Source organism: Diachasma alloeum, unplaced genomic scaffold (genome assembly GCF_001412515.2).
Source record: "Diachasma alloeum isolate Michigan unplaced genomic scaffold, Dall2.0 Dall_scaffold_00284, whole genome shotgun sequence".
NCBI classification, from domain to species: Eukaryota; Metazoa; Arthropoda; class Insecta; order Hymenoptera; family Braconidae; genus Diachasma; species Diachasma alloeum.
The window spans coordinates 1,224,348-1,248,716 of NW_021680423.1; the positions used below are offsets into that span (position 1 = coordinate 1,224,348).

The window sequence follows — 24,369 nt, forward strand, 5'->3', positions numbered from 1 at the left end:
CTAACAAAACAATCAGTTATGCCCATCTATCTCAACTAAGATCTCGAGATTCACTTATTTTCCTTATTTTCTTTATCAAATACTTTAAAATTTGAGCAATTGTAAAAATTGAGATTGATATTTGGATGGGAACGTAGAAGTTGATTCAACTGTAGATTTGGAGCAGGATCTGGTGAGACATCATGAAGTGGAATTGGTGAGATGTCGTTGATCACAGGTTGGGGAATACGATTACAGAGAGATGATGGTGATTTGTTGGCTTCTCTTGGAGTTGTTGTTCCCCGGCTGTGGCGGGGAAATTTAAATGCATTTGATTTTTTTTTTCTTTTGCAATTTGTTTTTTCTTCAGTGGGGGGGGCTCCGCCCCCCCCAACCCCCCCCGCCGGGGGCTGCGCCCCCTGGACCCCGCTCCACGCCCCCACCCCCAACCCCCACGGGCTTTTCGCAATAAAAAATAGTATACGCGCTTCGGCGTCGAGTGCTGAATTCAACGCTGGTGGAGTACAGGCGCACGAGGCACCGTTCGTCTACGACTCACGTGCCAGCGTTGAATTCAGCACTTCTCCGCCTTAGCACGTAATATACTATTTCGGACTTTTTGGAGCATAATCCATTCGGAAGCAAACAACAAAATTAGCTGCGTAGGAGTTGAATTTCTAAAAAATAATTCGTAATTGTTATCGCACGCATTTTTTCAAAAAATTTGAAAAAAAAAACCTCTCTACACGGAGAGAAATTTTTCAGAAAAATTCTAGTGCTAGCACGGGAAAAGAGGCGCAAAGTGACGGCCAGAAAAGAAATCCAGTGCCGGCACTAGAAATTTTATTGGGGAAAACGTGAATTTTTCTCGTATTTCTGTGAAAATTTCACAGAAATGCCCAGAAATTTTACCAGAAATACCAACAAATTTTACCTTAACAGCACTTGAATTTTTCACAGCCCGTGGATTGTGATTTTTTCCAGTATTCGTACTAGAATTTTTCTAGAAAATTTCTCTCCGTGTTGCTTAAAAATTAGAGGCCCTGCACGGAGAGAAATATTCAATAAAAATTACGTTTTTTTTCCGTAACTCCGGAGCGAAATGCGGTTGTAGGAAATTTTACGGAACTGTCACGGAATTTTTCCAGAGCGTTCCGTAATTTTTATCTGAATCTCCAGTGAAACATTACGATACCGTCACTTAAATTTTCTGAGTCGATGCCGTAATCGGTGAGCGAATTGTGAATTCCGTAATTTCTACTGAACATTTCTCTCCGTGAGGACTATTTTCCACATTTTAAACGTTTGCAGGGTAAACGAATAATAAACAACTATTTCTTTTGCCCTAATTATTCGTTTTTAGACATATGTAATTGATCTTCAATGGATGAGAAACCTCATTCCAATAGCCCGCACCTTTTAAAACTCATAGTAGTATCCCCTTAAAAAATGAGTAATTTCATCGGAGAATTTCCAGAGTGTCTTTTGAAGGAGAGATATCTCTCTTAAAAAAGTCTGTCGGCGATTTTCTCCAGCATGAATTATTACCGAGTTAATTGGACAATCAACAAAATGTTATGTCCACTCAAACCTTTCTACAATTTCTCTAGTCGACTGCTCTTGTGAAAGAATTGTTGCATTTAACGAGGATCAAATAAGTCTAATGAACTGGAAATATTTAAGGTCGATTTCGTCTAATTCATAGGACTGGAATGAATGCAAGAGTGAAATTGAACCACCCGTTGAATACCACATTTTTTACTTTCACGTACATTTCGTCTCTCCACTCCTCCGAATTAACGCGTTATCGCCTTGCCCTCTCCATGACGCTTTGGTACGTTCTAATGCGCTCTGACCGAAAGAAGTTTAATTAGGACATCACTCGGGGAATGGGTGATTTTGTGGAAAAATATCATGAGACCGTTTCTGTGGCGCTTGCAATTCTCTGTAAAAGTCTCCTTATGATTTCTCCCAGCAAAGCTCATTACTCTGATAAAAGAATATTAAACAAGATGCCATTCCGACTCCAACCATCCTACCACTTCTCCAGGGAATTGATGTGGAGGAGGAGTTGTAGCGTTTGATGGGATGAAAATTTCAATCGTAATGCTTTTGAAACAACTTAATACCCGTAGGTTCTAGCGAATCAATGGTATATACCGAAGGCTATCTGATAATTATCGACGAAATGAGTGATGCTATGAATCTACGAATCGGAAAAGTGTACAAAAATATTTTTCACACCCCTGCACGGAAAATTCATACTTTCCTCCCGCTCATCAAAGAGCAAAATACGAACTTTCCTTTACAGGCGTGTTCAAAAATCGCATGTGCACTTCGGATGGAAAGGCTTGACTTTCCGCCCTTGATGCACAATATACTATTTCTATGGAAAAGATTATTCATTATTGTCTCCGAAAACGGATACTATATCGGTTCGCATTATTTAAAATTTCTCTAGTAAATTGATCTGGGTCGACTTACCCATTTAACTCAAGACTCAAGTTTACGTAGTGAAACCTAATCATCTGTTAGCTTGTTATCCAGCGCTTCTACCAAATTCGGAAACATATCCTATTAATGTGGGAAAACACATTGAACCATCAAGTCGTTGTGACCAGGCGTTGACAAACAAAGAAACAACTTTCAAGAAAAAGTATCAAAACACCTAACAATCGCCCAACGCTTCTCACTCTTCAGATAATTCACCAACAAACAACATCTGAATTTCATAAAAATAAAAAAAAATCTTAAAAACTCCCAACTCATGGTAAAAAAAACTTCCATTTTAAAAGAAACTTGGATTGCCACCAGCTATATCTTGACCCAACCACCGTCCTACACCACCTGCAAAACCGATTAAATCCCTCTTCTCGCCTCTCCTCGAGAAATAGCAGAAACTCCAGAGCAAGACCACAGCTGCTTATCCAAAACAAGAAAGAAAAAAACGCCACATTATGACTAGACTAGACTGACTCGGAAATTCAGTAACAACTGGAAAAACCCGAGAGATTAACAATTCTCATTCTCATTCTTTTTGTTCTCATCCCCGAGATGACTACAAAGATCCATTGGGTCGTTCCTCAGCATCCATTAGATGTATCACCGGAGTTTCTGCTGCGATGATGCTTGCGCAGGATCGCAACGCCGGCGCATTGGATGGCTGCAGCCATCCGTCCGTCGAGCTAGGGGTGACACCCCGTCGAATGAAAATGGGGAGAACCAGTACTGTATTGCTCCTCTATTGAGACAATCCGATATTACTCCTTACTTGACACTTTATTTTATCATCAATGAGCATATTCAATGGTCATTTATTGTTGACCACAATAAGCCCACAATTACCACTATCGATTATTGGTCATGGTACTTGGGGTTATTGGAGTTAATGGGATGTGTTATACCGCAGGTTATATTTAGTTGTAGGAACATGATGTGACAAGTAAGTGCGCGATCATCGAAAATTGTCGTGATGAGGGAAATTGCGGGTGACAGTTGATCTCTGTTTTACTTTGTCAAAGTTTCAGTAAGTTGGACACTTTCAGAGTTTGTGAACGCTCTCAACATTCGATGACATTTTGTGGGGGATAATTCGTGTATTCCGGTGAATAACTACTGTCTGCGCTCCACCCAGCTATTTAGAATGATTTTATTCTGATGCGATGGAATAATAGAGATTTAACGTCTGGGATTCTTGGGATACACATGAGTTAACTTGATATATACTTCTGGAATCCATTGCCTGGGGGATATCGATTATTCGAGCGGAATTATCGATTGAATTTTTAATGTGGTAAAGCAAATTCAAATGGAAATATGGGGGTGATAAGGTTAGTCCGGAGTTATTCTGCGATGTGTACAATGAAATGAATCGGGAATGAAGAGATTGCCATATTATTTTGGAAATATCATAGAGACATCGATAACCTACAGGAAAAGCCTCTTGATCACTAGTTTCAGAAATATTTGCAAAATAACCCGTGTAATACTTTTCGACTCGACTGCTTTTACAATAACCCTCATGCCCATTATCTTGCAAGTATTTCTGTAAAAAGAAGGTCTGCAGAGTTTTGTTAAGAGATCGCTTCTGTGGAAACATTTATGAGCTACAAAAAATATTTTCTCAAAATTTTGGGTTAATCTAGCAGTTTTAGGAATATTACGGGAAAAGGCCATTCTCGAGAGTATAAAATATTGGAAATATAGCTTCTTTCGGTATTATTTTTCTACAGATTCAAGTATCGGAGAAAATGAATTATTATTATTGGAAAAAACGTGGCTATTTATACATTACAATAATAACAAGGTGTAACTTGATACTGAACTTTATTAATTGGATATTTTTTTCTTTCCGCCGATACTAGAATAATCAAATTCTCAAGATTGCTTCAATGACGTTAAAGTCTATCATGGGGATTGGAGATTCAGGGGAGCTAGATGAAACTCGTTCCAGCCCGGATCTACATGCAATAACTTGAGAGAATGTTTCGGGCACTCTAGTTTGATTAGTTGTCAGGAATATTCAATACTCTGAATTGCCACTTTTCTTTATTACCTTACGTGACTACGACTACGTGATGAGATAAATCCCCACAAATAATAAATGGAGTGAAGGAAAGATAAGTCTTGACATTTGTAGGGTTTTTCGAGATTGAGCCGTGAGGTGTTTGTCAACCATGAAATTACCTGCAGAACAAATGATCTACTACAAAATGTAAAAACTTTTTTTGTTGAGAAAGTGTTTTACGCTTTTATTCTCTATAAGCAAGAGCCTCGATAATTTCTTCTAGTGTTACTAATTTCCGAGATGATTAAACGATGCGGGTAGCTCATAAATTATTGAATTCTTACATTGTACAACACATCAATTATCAATCCGCGAATGAATTAATTGAATAATTGGTATGAATTCATGATAAAAAAGCAAATAAGTTTACAAAAGGAAAATTTAGTCGACATTTAGTGTCGACTGAAACTATGTTAACTCTTCTCCATTGTTAAAACCCCAGAATGAAGAAAAACTTGTTTAATGAGATTGATTAATTCGCGACAGGCTTTCGAGAAATAGTCCATGTTTTTTTTTTTCAAAATCGCTGTTTTTATTCATAGAAACCGTAACCAAGAAAATCGTGATGATTGATTAAATGCTTTCAAAGTAATATGAGAACCTCTTCAAGTCTTAATTAAAATATAATATTTTCATACCATTAGATTGAAATCTTTTTATTATATAACTTTTAATAATTCAAGCGGAAGCGCGCGCTGGATTACTTCAAAATGGCACTGATTAAACACTCGCAAAAACGCTGGTAAATCGATACTGTCACTGAATCAAGGGATTTATTTTTATTACAAACCACCAGAGGCATTACGTCCCCTCGTGACACAGTATGATTGACTGAGCAAAGATCATGATTGCAGAAAATCCTCGTGGGGGATAAACGTTTGTAATTTCCGATAATTATGCATTGTTCATCGGGTCCATTGAAGTGAGAAGTTATTTCACGGCAATTGACAAAGCATTAACCACGACAGAATGAATAGGATCAATTGTTAACTCTCTGCTGACTTAGGGCATGAATTCTCTACTGGGAATTTATGGAGAATCGAAACATGGTAATGATAGACTCGGAGTTAATTGCGGAGACCTTCATGCTTGGTGAGATGAACAATGCAGGAGGACGCGAGTTATAAACAATGGAAGGTATAATCGAGGCTATTGATCAGGGGATAGGGCACTAATAACGGCTTGGGAAATCATTTTCTTGATAATTATTTCGGCATGAACGAAATTCAGCTGTTGAGTAGTAAACATGGGATCTTTAATCGTTGATAAGGAAGTTATCTCGGAAATGAGTGACTGAAAGAGAAAACTTCGGAAGTTATTTCCCACAGGAACACTTCTTCCATGATTCCATCTAGAATCGCTTCATCAAGACATAAATTCTCGAGAGGAGTGAAATGAGTTACTAAAGCAACTACAAAATTTTCATCAATTCGGTGATTATCTGCAAAATAAATAGTCGGATGAAAAATTTTTGATAACTTTTCTGAATTAAATAATGGGCATATTGTGTTCGATTTTGAACGTTGTAGAGTTGTAAATTTCACAAATCTGATTAGCTGTTTATTATGATGAGAGGGGAATTTTGGGAGAGGCAAATGTTCAGTGTGAGGAGACTGCACTGTTAAAAATTTCTTGAAATTTCAGTCACAGCGTCATCTGAATTTCCAATGTTGTGAGTTTGACTTCAATTTTAAATGAAAGCGTTCACGAAATTTCTCATTCATCTTGAAAATTGAGCATCACATGCAATTCAGTTTTCAATAGATTGAGAATTCAGAAAAGTTTTTGTCTGAATTTTCAAAATTTTCAATGTTTTTCAGTGCCGTATGGACCTGAACATCGGAAATTACTGGAATATTCAAGAAATTACTCGAACTGACTCGTCTATAAAGAAATATACAGAACTTTCATGTAACTTTGTTGTTGTTAAAAATTTCACGCTTTTTCACTTGAAATTTCAAGAGTAATTTTCTAACAGTGTAGGAGATGTGGAGACTTGGAATAATCACTCACGTTAATGACATTTACCTGCGATATTTATTCTATAATCATTTAGATAGTGGTACAAATTGATGAGAATAGTGTACCTCTGACGATGTGTTGAGATGTTGAGATTTTGTTCCATACTGATTTGTAAAGTATAACTTTGAGGACTTTAAGTTGGGAATTCTCAAGTACTCAACATTTTCTGTATAAAATTTTCTAAAATAAAAAGCAAATTTTGGATGATTTCTTCTAGCTTCACTCATCACCAAGATGATTTGGAAATGAACAAAATAAAGTATGTTGGTATACGCTGTTAGAAAAAAAAATGAAATTTCATGAACAGTTGACTACTAATTTTCAGGAGAGTGATACTGAATGCGATTTAGGAGAAAAAAATCATCAAATTTCAGGTTTCACTGAAAATTCAGTACAATTCCAGAATTTAAAGTAGTATGAAGATGAGAATTCCTTAATTTGTTTGAATTTCCAATCTCATATGAATATTCAGTGCCAAATTACATTGAATTTTCAGTGGAATCTGAAATTTCATGATTTTTCCCTCTATATCGCATTCAGTGTCACTGTCCTGAAAATTCAAGAATATATTTACCGGAATTTTCGGGTTTTCTACTCATTGTCAGGGAAAAATGGAACTGAAATTTCCAGTTCTTTTAGATTTTTCCACGAAATTCCTTGAAATTTCAGTAACAATTAAATTCGATAAAAATTTCCAAAAAGTGTACCGGAAAGTGCAGACAAAAATTTTTACCAGTGTAGTCATATCAAATCTTGCACCATCGCTTTTTGATTATATGATCATCTCACAATCAAATGTGAACAGTCTTATGGAAGAACGTTGAAAGACTTGTTTTGGTTTTAAGTAAAAACTTTTCCGCGAAGAGTCTCACTTCCTCGAACCAACTTCCCAACAAGATTGGAGAAATGTCAGCTACTCATCCATGACAGATAATAGTTTCGCACAGAAGTACATAGTAAAGTGGTGAACCGACGCAACTCGTAATAAATAAAAGTAATAAATAAAAATATATGTATAATCGATGGTATTGATCGATGTATGTGGCACTGGTAACAGCTTGGGGAATTTTTATGTTGGTAATAATTTAGTTGGCGAGGCATATAAAAAAATATTCCACTCCCACCAGTAAATATTGTCGTTGCGATAAACGATTTATGATGAAATATTGGACGATGGTGTATAAAAGTTTGTTAGACAGGTTTATGCGTTTGCAGTGGTATTGCAGAGTCCACAATGATGAAAAAACTTTGAGAAACATTGAAACTCTGAATGTGAGACTCGAATGAAGCTCACGACGGCATAAAAATGATGAAAAAGGGTTGTAAAATTTGAAAGTGAATCACTCAACGTTTCAATTACAAATCCAATCAGTGATGAATGGAGTGACATCTAATTGGATTTACTCTGTGAAGTTTTTCTGGGATAAATGTGCGCAATGTATTACTATGCCAGTAAGCTGACTGCTGCAGCATTAAGTGCGGGCTTGAGAGTTAGCGATTCGAGTAACTCGGGGTCTAGTATCGTATGCAGTTGTCAGGAAGTTAAGAATGGTGGTGAATGCATTGGAAGGTCTTCACCAAGCTCGTTCAGACCGCTGGTCAATTTTACGGCACAGACTTTATCGGGTAATACGTCGCAGAAAATTCATTCACGATTAGCGAGAGTGAGTGGAAGTGGAGCGACCGGGGGAATTAGTTCGACAGGGCCTGGCAATATTTTTGTTACTGCTAATGTTGAACATCCACGTAACACTGGGTATCATCGACATCGAACAAAGCAGAAGGTAAGGATTTAGTACTAATGAAAAAAATTGATTAAATTCAATACTAAATTTTCACGGGTCATTCAATTATCCAAGTGGTGACCGACTTTTTTTAATTGTCAGAATATCTTTCTCGTTGATCATTAAATTTGTTTGCAAAAGAGGTCGATCGATGATTCCATCTAATATTGATCATTATCCAGCTATTTTTATAATGAACTAACCGAGTTATGAAAACCCAAATGGGAAATCATGTAAAATATAATTATCTGCAAAATACGTAATGTTACAAACAAAATGTCAAGAGACGTTATTTGTGAATTATAAATTGCCCTGCAAAGAAAAACACAATGTTGATGTACAAATACATTAATATCAGGATGAAAAGTTGTATCAATTCAAACAATTTGAATAAATCTCCCAGACTTGATCTTGCGAAATAATTGTTGCTTTTGATGGCGGAAAATTAAACCAAACTACTCGTTTATAAAACCCCCAAGGTATCCCTTGAATCGATACTCCCGGAATAAATAAATTGGACATACCACAAAGAATTAACTGCTAAGAAATGAACAAGAGAACTCGGATGTTATTTCCACTCTCAACATTATCCTCGGAAATCTCGTTCAAGATTTTAATCAAAACTCTGGCTTAGTCTCGAGGCTTCTGGAGGCGAGGGAAAGTTACGATAGCATAGGAGTAAAGACGAAATCAATACAGAAGGCTGATGAGTCATTGACTCAACCACTTTGTTAGCATTGTGCTAGTCAGCACGAAGCCCGATCCTGCTTCATGTAATTGTGTAGGACTCACGAGCACTCCCCACAGTGTACGCCCGCTACAAATCCCCACTGAAAATGCATCAAACTATACGTGGATACAAAATTATTCTGAGTAATTGGATAGCAAATACAAACTAACAAAATGAGTTTAATTCTCGTCTCGATTAACATCATCATTTTTAAGTTTCGTAACGTATGAAACTTCTCATTTTACGGAGATCGTACATGAACTCAATTCTAAAGTTCAGTAAACACGTTTTCAAAGGCAAGTTCGCTTATGAATATTAGAGGAGGAGGTACACAAAAAAACCTTATGTTGTAGCGAAATGATTATACTGCAGAAAGAAGCTAGAGTGGTTTCACTGCGCTCATAATCATTCATTAGGGGCTGAGCTTCGAGCTTTTTTTCTTGTTCTTGTTATTAATATCCGCTTTTGTAATATGCTTTCTTGGTTCTTGCGAGGTGAGGTCACCTTTGACCTCACCTCAACTATTTTTTAATCTTCGATATCTGGCGCTTCTAGTCTGTAGCGAGGTGGTGATGGAATTTTGAATTATTTTATCAATATACCTAAAGCTAGCGGGTTTGGAGTCAATGACCGTTGATGTCAAGAGACCTTTCTCTGAACTTCTATCTCTCGACGGTACACTGTTAAAAATTTTCGTCTGAATTTCCCGTGCTAAATTCCGGAAATTTTTATCATGTTCAAGTTCCACTGAAATTTCAGAAAATCTTATCATCGAAAAATCAAATATTCCATTGATTTTCTGTTCAAATGATCTAAAGATCAATAAAATACTTGATTTTTCAGTTCAATTATTCTATAAAAATTCGGAAAAATCAGGAAAATTAAGGGAAAAATGAAAAATTCAATCAAGTTGTGACATTTCCATCTTACTCCGACTTAAAACTCATGAATTTATTTGAATTCTACCTAAAACTAGAAATTTCATAATCGTTTTTCCCCTAATTCCGATTCAATGTTACTCTTATGAGAGTTACTATCATATTTTCCATGAAATTTCAAAAAAAATTTAACAGTGTATAATAGTTTGGAGAATCATAAAATGAGACGGCAAATGTTTTCGAACTCAGCGGATTGACAAACAATTTATTGCAAAATATGCTTGCAAAATAATGTAAGAATTCCCTTGGAATTTTCATCTCTTCACCACTTCACGACTGAATTCCGTGACACAGGGCACTGACAATTATTTGTTGTGGTCTGAATAAAGCAAATGGTTTTTTCTCTGTTCTAGAATTTATCCCAGACGTCAGGAGGTAATGTACGAGGCCCAGGCTTTAGCAGCAGTGCCAATATTTGTAGTAGTACAACAAGTATGGTTAACGGAGCCAACTTAGAGAGTCAGGACATTCGAGATAATGTTGGCGATAGAGAACACGTGAGTTTAAAACTTCTATGAATAATTTAAATTTGAGATGAAAATTTAATTTAGGGGATAGCAACAGTTTTGCGCATTCTGCACCATTGGAGAATTACTTGCTTTTTTCAGACTCATTCTGACTGTTCAATATTACCTTTTCTTTCAAAGTTTTTTCATACTTTAGTGGAGAGATGATGATAATGTTTCGATGCAATGACGTGTCGTACTTAGAAGAGTATGAGAAAAAGAGTTCAAATTATTTCGGCATTCAGCACCGTTCGCCTGGGGCTTTTCATTTCGCCTACCCTCAGCAAAAATTGCTCGGGAATCATCTATGTGCTTGCGTTTGATGCTATAAATCACGGTGACAAATGAATCCCATATAATTCTTGATGGAATTGACGCTTCATGTTCGGCATATATTCCATTTTGGGGTTTAAAAATCACCTTATTTCTTAAAGAGTCACCTGCATGATTATTTAAAAACAAGATAAAATGCCGGTGAACTGATTTCCTTAAATCATCGCCATTAATTACATAATAATAATTCGATACAATTTTTAGCCTCCAATTCTCAATTCCTGCCATTTATTCTCATTGAAATTGGATCATAAAATTCCAAAATATTCATATCCCGCCCATATTCGAATAAAAAACAGTGATTCCAAGTTTCCACTGACACAAATGAAGAAAAACAAATTTTCTCCATTTTTCTCTGATCATCACATTTAAAAATTTTTTAGTCTCCAATTCGTGATTTTTGGAATTCATTGGCATTTATGTAATGCTATTCATTCTATCAAAAGACAAGGATTCGAAATCGAATTTATGGGTATTCTTTCATCATTCAAAAAAAAAATAGATTTAAAAATTTTCCGGAGACATTGAAAAATTAATTTTTTAGTTCTTCCCGCCCACTTTTTTTGTATTTTTTAAATTGTTTCTCACTGAAATATTGATATCCTTCTAATACTTGAAGAAAAAAAGTGATTCAAAGTTCCTACCGACATAAAAGAAGAAATAAAATCCATTTTCTAGTCGATTATCCTTTTCTGATTCTTTTTTCATTTCCTTTTCATAATAATAATAATTGGAATCCGATCATAGGAACAAGGAGTATATTGTAAAAGGAGTATATCCTGTTACAATATGAAGAGAAAAATAGATTTAAAAATTTTTTAGGAATACATAGAGAAATTTTTCTAATACCCGAATGAGATTTCAAATGAATTGTTTAGTGTGTTTGTTTTGACCACAAAAACATCACTTTATTGATCTTTAACATAATTGCTTTTCATTCAATGTTGTAATTGGTGAATTAAGGGAAAAATATGTATATTATAAGAATAAGAATAAATAAAATTAAATTGATCTAATTGTGAAGACGGAAATGGAAATAAAATAAAATAAAATAGTATAAATTAATCGTTCGCTAGTGAGTAAAAAAGTCTATCTGAGAAATGTGGAGGACTTTTATCATGATTTTCAGTGTTTAAGTAATTATTAAAGTTGTATCTAATACACCAGGTTATATGCAGCGACGGTTGCTTTGGCCGAGAGGTTACTCACTTTATATTTGAGTGACGCCATGATTTTGAAATGAAGTCGATTTCACGTGATTTCAGTGATTTCAAGCGTCACGCGAGATGATTTCATTAATTGATTTCGAGTTTTAATTGATTCGAATGATTTCATTCATTTGAAATCAATAATTTCGGAGGAAATGAAGTCATCGAAATCACGATGGGTAAAGTTAAAATAAATAAAAGAAATGAGGCACAAGGGGTCGTTTCACATTTTGAAAATCAAAGCTCGCAGGAATAGCTTGCAAATAATAGCGAATTCTTGAGCGATTGACGATGAAAAGCGGTCCATTATACCTCACTCTCTGCTAAAGGTTCACAAATAACAATCAATTTCTGAACTTTATATTAGAAAAACATTACATGCTTGATTTTACCCATAGATTATTATTATTTTAACGCATTTGTTTAGAAATAGTTTTTAACGTGTTCAAAAATATTCTAAGGAAGCTTCAAATCTCTACCCCCACTTATTAGAGGGGGAGAAATTGTTCCTCTGTATGCGCTAGTAATTGCATGTTTCTGTTTCACTGATTTCGTTGGATTTAATTGATTTCAATAATTTCCCGTAATTTCGAATTGATATCATGCTAGAGTGGCGCCATGATTTCGTTAGTGAGTAGCTCCTCAGCTTTGGCCTCTTTCGAAAACGGTTCTGACGAAGTTTTTAAAAAACTAATCCGTGATCGATTGATAAATTCCGAATATATATGGTGAATTTTTTGTAAAATTTTGTACTTAGTTTCTGCGATATTCAACTCTAAAAAATGGAAATTTCATGAAACAATGTCCTATTTGATTCAAACAGTTATTGTTGCCTGCATCAATAACATATGAGCATAGAAACACCAATAGCTTACGAGAATGCGATAAATTAAGTCATTTAGAATTTTCTCCGGAAATCCATAGGGACTAACTATTGGGTGTTATTATCTTGGGCTATATCTTAATAATTAGTATGTAAAAACTTCAGTTCGCTACCAATTTTATTTGTTTTTCAAACTCCTACTGCGGAGACGCCTCAATCACATGTAGTATAGCTCTCGCCAAAAAAGAATGATCGTGGATGGGTACCCCCTCTCTCTCGAAATTAGTTCCGACTCAGCGTCCCCCACCACTCAGATCCCAGATCATTCTTTCCTGGCGGAGACGATATGAGGATTAATTTTGCTAATTTGGAATACGTGTCTTCCAATTGCCGATTTGATCTACGTTCTTCTAGGGTTTCCTCTTGAGTTAAGTCTTTGTCACTAAGGCACGTCGATAAATAAACTAAGTGTCGGACATAAATAGTTGGCTTCCAATATCTAGAAGCACTAGAAATTTGATATAATTCCGCCGAGATTACATACACTACACCTGATTGGATTTTAAAAAAATTCTCATTGAGAGAACAGTCAAAAATCTTCACCTTATTTCGGAAAATATCAAGGTCTGAGTAACCGTTTGTATTTTTGAATCAGTTCTTTACAATAGAATAACAAATGAACATTTTCCATCATCCGCGATAATTCTGTTTACTACAATTTTTTAACTTTAACACCTAGTGAAGTGAGTTCATGATTATCCTAACAGTTGACGTCAACTTTAGTTCAAACTTAGCTTAGTTGCAGTAGTTAACTTTAGCTTTCCGAACGGGGCGTTCAAACTCTTGAATTATGTTCTTTGGAAGAAATTGTTCAAGCTGTGAAAACTAAAATCTTCCCTTTTTTTATTTTTATTTATTCTAGGCGCTCGTATATCGCGATGGAAACCTTGTTTCTGGGTCACTGGAGGCTTTGGTGCAACACATGGTACCTACCGAAGAGTATTATCCTGATAGAGCATATCTTTTTGCTTTTCTACTGAGCTCACGTCTATTTATTAAGCCCCATGAATTACTCAGCGAGGTATGCGCTTTGTGTGAACATCAACAAAAACTAGGGGGAGAGGGGGGAAAGGTAAGTCTATGTCTATGGAGCGCTTTATTCTAGAGTTAATAGTAGACTCAATAAACTAACTTTCATATTACATTTTTGTTAATTCCCTGTTTATCTGCAAAATGGGGGCTCGAGTAAAAAAATCCGAGACAATTTCTTTGTTGTGGAGATGGTCATCTGCAGAACATATTTCACGATAATTTTCCCAAATGCCATTCATCACCGAGCTAATTTGGACGATTAATCATTCACATCAACTAAGATAAACATAAAACTCATTAGTCTGCTGATTGTGCAGAAGAAGGGCGATGAACTTTAGGAGAAAATGTTAAGGATTATGTTTGTAGAGAAGAACACTCCCCATGAAAGAAAAAATCTTAAAAGTAGCATCTTTGTCTAAGATCAGTTGTTATTAATTGTCAATTATCATATGTTGGTGATAGAATTCGGTTGAAGATTTATAGGTCAACAATTGAAAGATAACCATTCAAAACAACAAAAATGTTCATACCAATGAGAACTGATTTTCTACATCCGTGATCCCCTTACTTTATAGGTACTGAATTCTGTTGGTAATTCCTAATTTTTTAATTAGTTAAAATCAAATTAGTACGTTCTTAATGGAAGAAATTCCGTATAAATTTTATTCGGTCAAATATTTCAACAATTTATAATCGGTGACGATAAATGCTATTGACACAGATCGTTAAATCACTAAATTCCAAACAAAAAAGTTCAATTTTACGCTAAATCGACTATCTAATTACAAGAAATATATTTAATGTCAGGAACGCCTTCAACGATTTGTGCCACGACTAGTTCAGCTACTCGCTGAATGGACTGAAACATTTCCATATGATTTTCGAGATGAGAGAGTGATGGCTCATGTGAAATCTATCACGCAGAAAGTTGCCAGTGTAGATGCTACGGCTCGCCAAGAGGTATCTGCATTGTTACAAAATCTATTATTACGCCTAACAGCATTGGAGAGGTATGAAGAGGGTCTCGCTAGGCTGGCTACCGAGTCTGGCGCCCAGCAACTGAGTCAGGTACGATCATGATTTTTTTAAAGAACAAGATTTGCTTTTCATTGAGGACTGTCCCTCTTTCCCCTGTACTTCCATTCACTTGCATTCGGGATGAAAAGTCTACGCCTCTCGCTTTGAATAGGCGGAGTTCAATAAAGAGCCTTGTTTTTGACCGATCTTTCGATTTTCTAATTTTAATTTAAAATGGTCTAGAATGTTATGAAACGCGAAGAAATTATGTTTTTAAGGCCATGTCTGTATGTATGTATCCGATAACTTGGGTTTTTGGTGATTCATTTTTTGAAAATTCAACATAAATACGGTGAAATTGGTAGATAAAAATTTGAAATTTCGGCTCATAGTTATTATTGAGTCCAGCTTTGGCGCGCTATTTCAGCCCGATCGGTCCAGTAGTTTCTGAGATTTAACAACTTGTTTAAATTTCGTTTTTTCTCAATATCTTGAAAACTACTACACCGATTTCATAATTTTGTTCTCAAAATACTCGTCTCGATGGCCTCTATGTAGGTCAAACAGAATATGTAGACTCTTTAATACACAGTTTGGAGATATTGCCGTTTTTCCGTTTTTCATGAAAAATTTTGTACGCACGATAACTTGAGAAAAAATGGGGATGGCAAGTTGAAATTTGATACGATTATAGCTCTTACAATACTGAAGGTTGGTATTTTGGATAGACGCAGCCGGCCGAAGCAGTCTCGGAGATATTTGACCTTTTGTATAAATCTTTTTCATTAAAAGGTTGAATATTTTCCTGTAGACACCTTGTAGCATGTGGTTACGGTTGTATGCCTGTCACAAGCTTAGTACCAATGGAATTGGTAGAAAAAAAAAAGAAATAGACTAATAACGCAAAAAGTAACAGTCACATGACTTCTGTCGGATAAGCTCGAGCCCCTGCTTGTTTTAATGACGTAAACTCAGCTTAAAGACGAACAATTAAGAAGAAAAACTCATTTAATATTTACTGACTGTAAATTACGGACCGAGAAGACCGTAGCTATTGAATATTTCAATTATAAATTCCGTACAAATGTATACATTCAATATCAATCTGTACAGGGAAGCGCCTCGCATTCATTATTCATTATGATTGCTGTAATTCTCAGTATTTTGAAGAAGGATAAAATCTGAGACTTAGCGTTCATGTCACTATCCTTGTGAGTAACCTATCGTGGTGATGGATGAAACCAATAGGTCCAGTGGTATGGCATAGACCCCGTACCTAGCTAGATGATGTGATAGGTGTTGTATTATGGAAATGATTTTAGTCTTTACAATGTTGGGTTAGCTTCATTGGTTGTTTCATACAGAAATATTGAGGGTGAAAGGGTAGCATATAGCATCCCTCCTTCATAGTATGTATAAATATGTATGACTGTATTATGGCCGAATAATCGATTAATCCTAATTGGTCACCATATGAGGGAAACTCCGCCACGCGTCGTTTTTCTTTAATTACAATTGACTGGCTAACCGGAAAAAATCGAAAAAATTTGACTTTATCAATTGAAGTGTCAAAAAAATTATAGTAGTTTTTAGAACAACATATTTCCCGAAATTCCTAAAGAAAACAAATTATTTCGAACACATGAGTTAGTTTTTCCCATCTTTAAATGAAATTGCCCGTCACGCGACGTTGCCGGAAATTCGCAAAACGCGCCCGGGCAGTGTAGAGTGAATTCGGCAACGCTAGAGCCTAAATAACAGGGCGGGGAATCCCCACGGAGGTGACCATAGTCGCAGAGTCGCATTTGGTGACCAGACTAGGGTTAATAATAAATTAAACGGTTGAGCAGAAATTTGCAGTATGTTGCAAAAAATTCAAAGTGCTTATGATTCAGAATGATTTTAAAAACCCATTTTTAGTTCATACATTTATTTGTTGTCATTCATATTTCATTCCTACCGGAATTACGGTTTTATAAGCGTTTACTTCGTTTGCCGTGCCTCTTCTATTCTATCCGTTTCATTTATACACCCCTATTTGCGGTTCCATGGGCCAGATTTTCTCGCCCCACTGCGCCGCATTCGCACTAAAATATTGACATATTATAGGATGGATAGGGAAACCCTGGCAAACCTGAGTGGCACAGCCCGACTGATGGTGCAGCGCCCTAATGTATCATTCTGTCACGCCCTGATTAGAGGGGAACATTTTGTGTCTACATCGTGCCTATCGCACTGACAAAAACAACGTTTTTTGAGAAGTACATCTTTACTTATATCAAGAAACGTGGCTTGAAAATTTTCAAGAGCAAAATATCTTGCACTAAAAAAAAACTTTCGTCAAGAAATTTCGTACTTGTCCTAAAGACGAGGACAATTGCTTGATGACAACAAAGCGATTTCTCAAACCAAGTAAAATTTAATTCATTCATTTAAAAATTTTTTAGCTTCAATTCTAAAATATTTTAATGCAAAAACCACTTGAATTGATTTGTGAACTTGTTTTCTTGATATCAACCAATTGCTGTCATCTTCCGGACAAGTATAAAATTTCTTGGCTTAAGATTTTTTTTCTTAGTGTAAGATATTGTGCTCCTTGTACTTTTTGAACCATGAATTTCTTGATACACGTAAAGACGTATTCCTCAGATAGTATATTTTGTCATTAGGCCGAAATAGTATTTTCGGCGTAAGGTCGAAAAAAACTTTTCAGACGCGTGTGAGGGTTGCACATCGAGGCGAAGCCGAGGGATGCATTCAGTCGAGCCAGAATAGTATATTTCGTCACTAGGCTCCGCTTCGCTCCGCGTCCGTGAATCTCTGCCTACGGCCGTCATGACAAAAAAACTTTTCTGGCGAATATGAGTTTGCAGTCATAACTATATTTTTTGTCATAATGGCTGTCTTACGGCCGGAGTGACAAAAAAAACTCTCGTCTTCTCAAGTTCTGCGGGTTCAGTCATTTTTTTAGGAGTGGTGTTCCTAAGTGGTCACCCATCCCAGTCAGGTTTATTTTTAGTTTATAATAGTTCATCCATTTCCCAAAAATATGATTTTTTCATTTTCGAGGAAAATTCTGTAATTTTGCAGACTGATGTTGGGGGCACATATGAAACCAAAATTGCTGATACTAACACAAGGGCGCGCGCCTCGAGCGCGCACGAAATACAGGTGACTCAAGATAAGCTAATGTTTATTCATTGTCCATATGGTTTTTAAAAATAATCAATCTTTTTCAATAATGAAGGACATAACAGAACGTGGCGAAGGAATGGTAAGATTGTGTCATATTTGTCTTGCTTTAACCTCCGTTCTGTTTTTATGTTTATAGTATATCTTAGCTATGAACCTACATAGATGAGTAGGAAAATAGATATTGATTGATGGAACAAAGTAGAACGTTTATCATTAACTCAAAATTCTAATATTTCGGTTTATAAACAAAGATATCAAGAATTAAATTTTTTTTTTAATTCATATTTCTTTCCTACTACATTACGGTTTTATAGGCTCCCCATTCATCTGCCTTGCCTCTCCCACTTCTCTCTTCTGATTTTTTCTGCGTTACAGTAGAGTCTCCCTATTATTTTGACCTTGGGACTGAGAATTCGGCGTACTGAAACGGCCTGGAACCCCCCACTTTTCCGTGGAGGGCGTGACTTGAGATGAGAGAAACAGAGGGAGAGTGGAATCTGTCTGTTTCACTTTTCCTGTTGTGGGAGCAACCATAATCTCAACCTGTCGAATGAAATGAAATCCAGAGGGTGAAATGATTAGAATGGCTCTTTTGTGTGTTTAATTGTTTTTATTATCAAACACCACAGTGCTCTATCCACCAAGATGTTCACTGGTTTCACCAATCTTTTTCTTGATTAAGGAAAAACATTTTCGAGCTCGTTTTTCCATTTCTCGAGTTTGTCTTTTTGTTTCACCGACGACTTCACAGTAGCCTCGTGAACGTTGAGATTTTCAGCAATTGCTGAAACTGGAGTCCCACTTGTTACCTCGTCTCCGGCTTTTATTTTAATGTGTAACTCCACTAAAACTGGAGATTTCCTTTTCAAATTTGTTTTCACCGGGAACATGTTGAGGTTATAAACGACAAAACACGAAGCTATACATAACACATGACTGGTGGCACCGACGAGTCCCACTGCGCGTTCCCGTCGCGCAGCGGGACACCCCACACAGGCACTTACCACTACACGTGAACGGACTCAGTGATAGGGGAAGGCAACTTCTCCAACTAAAATCATAGGGAGTAAGAACAATAGGGAGACTCTACTGTACCATGGGCCGTCTTAGTCTTAACTGTACCCCATTCTGGCTAGGACTGTAAGGGAACCCATGGAAAACCCCAGTCGTACAGCCGGCCGATTGTGCAGAGCCCTAATGTGCCCTTCTGTCACACTGACTAGAGAGGCACATTAGGCCACTGCATCGTGCCTACCTTCCGAAATTTTTGAGCGAGGGTGTTCCTAAACGGTCACCCATCCAAGTACTAACCGCGCTAAACACAGCTGCACTCGGATGTCCGCCGGAGCAACACCTATACTAACTCACCCAATCATTACCGTCGGTCATCAATAATTAAATTGTATTAAACAATAACCAGTAAAGAAAAAAATCAGATACCAGCACAGTAGAAATCAGTCGAAAATCCGGTAAAAAATCATTGCCCCTTTGACGAAAATTTTCTATAAATAAAATTTCTCAGAGCCATAGTATGTAATCCCATGGACTAGTAATATTCTCTGTGGCACGGGGATATTTCATCGATTTCCTTGTGCAGAGTCGGGGCGTGAAATGTCTCATTCATTTTATCGTATCGAACAGAAAATTTTTCTAAGAGAAATGAGTAGGCGTTCCAAGTTCAAATCCACGTCGTCCTCCTCTTTAAAATTTCAATGCATATGTATATAATTCAACAATATAATAATAATTTTCAGAACCGAAAATAAGCAGGGCATCGAACCTCTCCGACAGACGTCATTTTACCATTACTTTATGCATTAATTGCCGTTCTTTTTTTATTTCTACCAATTTTATTGGTAATAAGCTTCCGAATGGATCTGTAGCAATTCCTTATCCTTGTGACAGGTATATATTATTACCACAATATACCACACAATATTTGCGTGGAGATGTTATAACTTGACTTGATAGATATTATTATAAGGAATAATTTGACGTTAAAAAAATTCAATTCAGTCGTGTAGTTTTTGAAATATTGAGGAAAAAGAATTTTTTAGAAATCCCTAGCTGTATCTCAAAAACTACTTGACCAATTGGGCTGCAATGTCGCCGAGAAATAACAGTAATTTAATTACGGGACAAAATTTCAGCTTTTTCGCGTCAACTTTACTTCTTTATTTGTGAAGATTTATAAAAAATTTCTGAAAAATCCGCACATACATATGGAAAAACACAATTTCTAAAAACATCATATCTTCAGGTTTCATAATATTCTACGTCATTTTAAAGCAAAATTAAAAGATCGCCCAAATCAATGATTGCAAAGCTTCCTTTCAGAGGCAAAAAAGGGAAATGAATATTTTTTTAAATATAAATATTGAAAAAATACATAAAATATATAATATATGAATCAAAATTTTTGAATGAAAATAACAGCGGAATTGATTGATGACAAAAAACTTGACTTTTTTTTAAAAGAGGAATTGCGAAAAATTGCAATGCAATTTGACGGAGTGAAATGAACGAATATTTTTTACGCACAGATTCTTATAGGATTCATTTTCAAATTCAGTAGCGAAGTGGTAAAACGGTTTAAGTCAACTCATCTCCCAGTGGAGTTTTTGAGGAATATTTCCGAATCTAAAGGAGATGGCGAAATATTCGTAATTACATTTGTTGTAGCTCTCAATCGGCTCTACAAAAAAGGTCGTAACAAAAATTATGCTATCTCCCTTAAATTCCGAGATATTCATTGAAAACTGATCAATAGTCAAAATTAACTTGTACCGTTTTACACTTCGCTCCTGAGTTGATAATACACGTACTGGAAGACTCAAAAAATGAACACGTTGACTCTAATGGTCAAGGGGGCAGCGGGGTACCCATAAGGCAAATGATGCAGATATTTCATGCTAATACTTACATTCATTGCATATTATTCATTTTATTTTTGGATAATCAACTTCATTCGGTGCATTAAAATTTTCATCGATATGGAGGAGATAACTCTATTAGTTATTAAAAATCCCCCGAGGGAAAACCAAAATTTAATATAATTATTACAAATCAATCTTATGCATTATTTACATTATTATAATTTTGTTTTCGGTTAATTTTCCATCGTGGATTAGTTTTCATTCGTTGTTTGGTTCTCGAATTTGGTTCGTTTAATGTTTTGTTTTTTTTTTCAATTCAATTATTTATTATTATTATCATTATTCAAATATATTATTTATATTTGTTATTCACAATATTACTTTCATTTCTTTTTTTTCATATATATAACAACCCCGTAGCTGTCATTACAAATCTTCATCATAATTATTATTTTCATTAACAATCTCGCAAGGCAAGACAATTGAAAGACGGAAAAAAATTACAATTAAGTTGAAAATACAAGTCATTTAAAAGCACACTACTCGTCCACGTTTAGACTAATAAACAGATTCGCCAGTCTTGAATTAAAGGCATAAAATCACTTTTCTCTGTTCATTTACTCCTCAATGAGTGAATATTACGTATTTCTCTGATTGTTAATGGCAAAGAGTTCCCCAGTTTTGCAACAGAGAGTGAAAAAGAGGTACGACCGTAATTTGTATGAGAATTCGGAATCTTCAGAACAAGATGACTAATCCTATTAGATCTTATCCTATCAGTAGATTTCAGTCGGAGCTTATCAGCTAAATACTTTGGCTTCTTTCCTTTTAGAATTTTGTACCTTATCTTACCAAGAAATAACTGATGCTGGGAATCCGGCATTAGCCATCTTACCTTATCATAGTACACTAATATAGACATCTCTCTTCAAATCGAAGATAAATCTAATGCAAAAGTTCAGTCTGTTTCAATTTGAGATCACTTTCTCTAGAAAATCCTGCTAATAATACACAACCATAATCAACCAATGGAAACATATCTATCTATCAGTTGAAAACAAAATTATGTTTTTTGAGTTCTTGAGATTTTGGATAAACATCCTTACAAAATACTTCAAGAAAGATGTAAAATTGTTTTAAAAAATTTGCCGACTTGGTTTTGCGTTAATGATAATTATGAATTCCGGTGGCTTGGCGCAGTGGGTAAGTTCGTTGCCTCACATGCGAAAGGTTCCGAGTTCAAAACCCGGCCGGGTAGAATGGTGAGATCTAATCATTTAAAGTCTCGATCATCATCACAGCACACCCCAACCGAGTCGAAGCGATGTAAAATAACTATAAAAAAAAATAGCAATAATTATTTCCCAACATTGTAGCAATTTAGTTGCAGATTGAGCTCAACGTATGATTCAATGTAGGACTCCTTACATATTCATGATTATGGCGAATTGTTCAGTGATTTCAAACAATTCAAGAAGAGATAGGAAGCCTTCTTAGACTTTTCATTCCAATGCTAGTAACAGCACTCAGCGCGCATTGCTTTCTGCATCGGCAGTGTAATGGTCTTGAAAAAAAATTGTGAAAGAATAATTTCGTAATGTCGACCTATTAATGTTGAGTAGTGAAACGATGTAGATGATTTTATTGATGTCTCGGCAATAGAAAGGTCTGGAGAATTCCATCAATAATTATTTTTACGGAAGATTTCATGAAATACGAGATTTTTCTTGACGATATTTTTCAAGGTTGTTGTAGAATACCGCATATGAAAATCATCATGATTTGCAAAAAAAGTCCCTCCCTATTTTTCTACAAACTTACAGCATCGAGATATCTACAATATCATGTGTACATAATTTTCAAATTTGTCTCCTTCATTTTTACTTTTTTTTCACGAAATTGATATTTTATTTTGCTTGTCTATAGGTGGATGTAACTGAATTATGCCCTTCAGCAACGATCCTGGCACAGCAATTGACACATGTTGAGCTCGAGAGACTCTCCTATATCGGACCCGAGGAATTTGTTCAAGCATTTGCGAAGGTAAAGAGACTCTTTAACCGTTTTTACACTTCATTGAATCCAAACAAAATTCCCTGGAGAATTTATCGATCTTTTTCTATTCTTTTTCATTCAGGAGTCGCCTCATTTAGAAACATCGTTCAAAGAAATGAAGAAAACTCGGAATCTCGAGTCATACGTACAATGGTTCAATCGACTGAGTTATTTTGTTGCCACAGAAATATGCAAAGTATGTTTTCCTTCAAAACGTATTCAATAAACCCACCGCATTCGTTGATCAACAATAATTATTATTTTTTCTTCATCAGCATGCCAAGAAAAAACAACGGGTTCGTGTAGTAGAATATTGGATCGAAACAGCACGAGAGTGTTTCAACATCGGAAATTTTAATTCACTTATGGCGATAATCGCCGGCCTGAATATGTCATCGATTTCACGATTAAAGAAAACCGTAAGAATTCTTCTTATAAACGATTCGATTTTCTGGTCATAAGTACACAGCAAAGAAGAGGTTTCGAGTTAACCAGAACCAAGCTACTATTTTTAAGGGGAGACTACTATGAGTTTTAAAAGTCGCGAGCGATTGGAGTGAGATTTCTTATGCAATGAAAATCGGTTACATACGTCTAAAAAGGAATAATTAGTGTAAAAAAATTTGTTTGTTGTTTATTGTTCGTTTTCCCCATACACGCTTAAAATGTTAAAAATAGTCCAGAGCCTCCAAATCTTGAGCTACAGAGTTTTTTTCAAATTTTTTGAAAAAATGGGTACAATAACAAATACGAATTAGTAATTAGTAATTTTGTGAAATTCGAATTCTACACAACTAATTTCGATTTGATTAATATAAAAATTTGTGCCATTCATATAAAATAGGCAAAAAATTATCCTTGAAATATTAAAAATATATTCTCGATTCTTTCAGAAATATTTTTTGGGCAAATGAACAATAAACAATCCATTTTTTGCAGTAATTATTCATTTTTAGACATATATAATCGATATTCAATGTATGAGAAATCTCATTCCAATAGCCCGCGACTTTTAAAACTTATAGTAGTCTCCCCTTAAAAATAGTAGCTTGCTTCTGCTTAACTCGAAGTCTTGTTGGGTTCTCAAATCATGAACGATTGGATTCTGAAATGAAAAACCATGGGGTTTTCAAACTAACAACATTCAAAAGGGATAAAACTATGGTATAATTGAACATTAATCAAGTCAAGATGTCAGGTGGTTTTTTTAACAATAAAGAATTTGTAAACATGAGTAGATTAAT

General features: G+C 35.6%; 1 protein-coding gene across 4 annotated transcripts in view; it reads left to right on the forward strand.

The window, feature by feature from the left end:
• Positions 1-24,369, forward strand: part of LOC107038494 (ras-GEF domain-containing family member 1B) — a 45,441-nt gene that overhangs the window by 15,072 nt on the left and 6,000 nt on the right. For 2 of the 4 annotated variants that reach the window (XM_015257628.1, XM_015257629.1), the window contains 6 exons: positions 10,374-10,517; positions 13,813-14,022; positions 14,790-15,050; positions 22,997-23,113; positions 23,208-23,321; positions 23,401-23,544. In XM_015257628.1, coding sequence (XP_015113114.1) covers positions 10,374-10,517; positions 13,813-14,022; positions 14,790-15,050; positions 22,997-23,113; positions 23,208-23,321; positions 23,401-23,544 — 990 coding nt within the window. Of the gene's footprint in view, positions 1-3,223; positions 3,506-7,666; positions 8,353-10,373; positions 10,518-13,812; positions 14,023-14,789; positions 15,051-22,996; positions 23,114-23,207; positions 23,322-23,400; positions 23,545-24,369 lie in introns of those variants that run through there. The other 2 variants (XM_015257630.1, XM_015257631.1) reach the window with 2 other exon arrangements.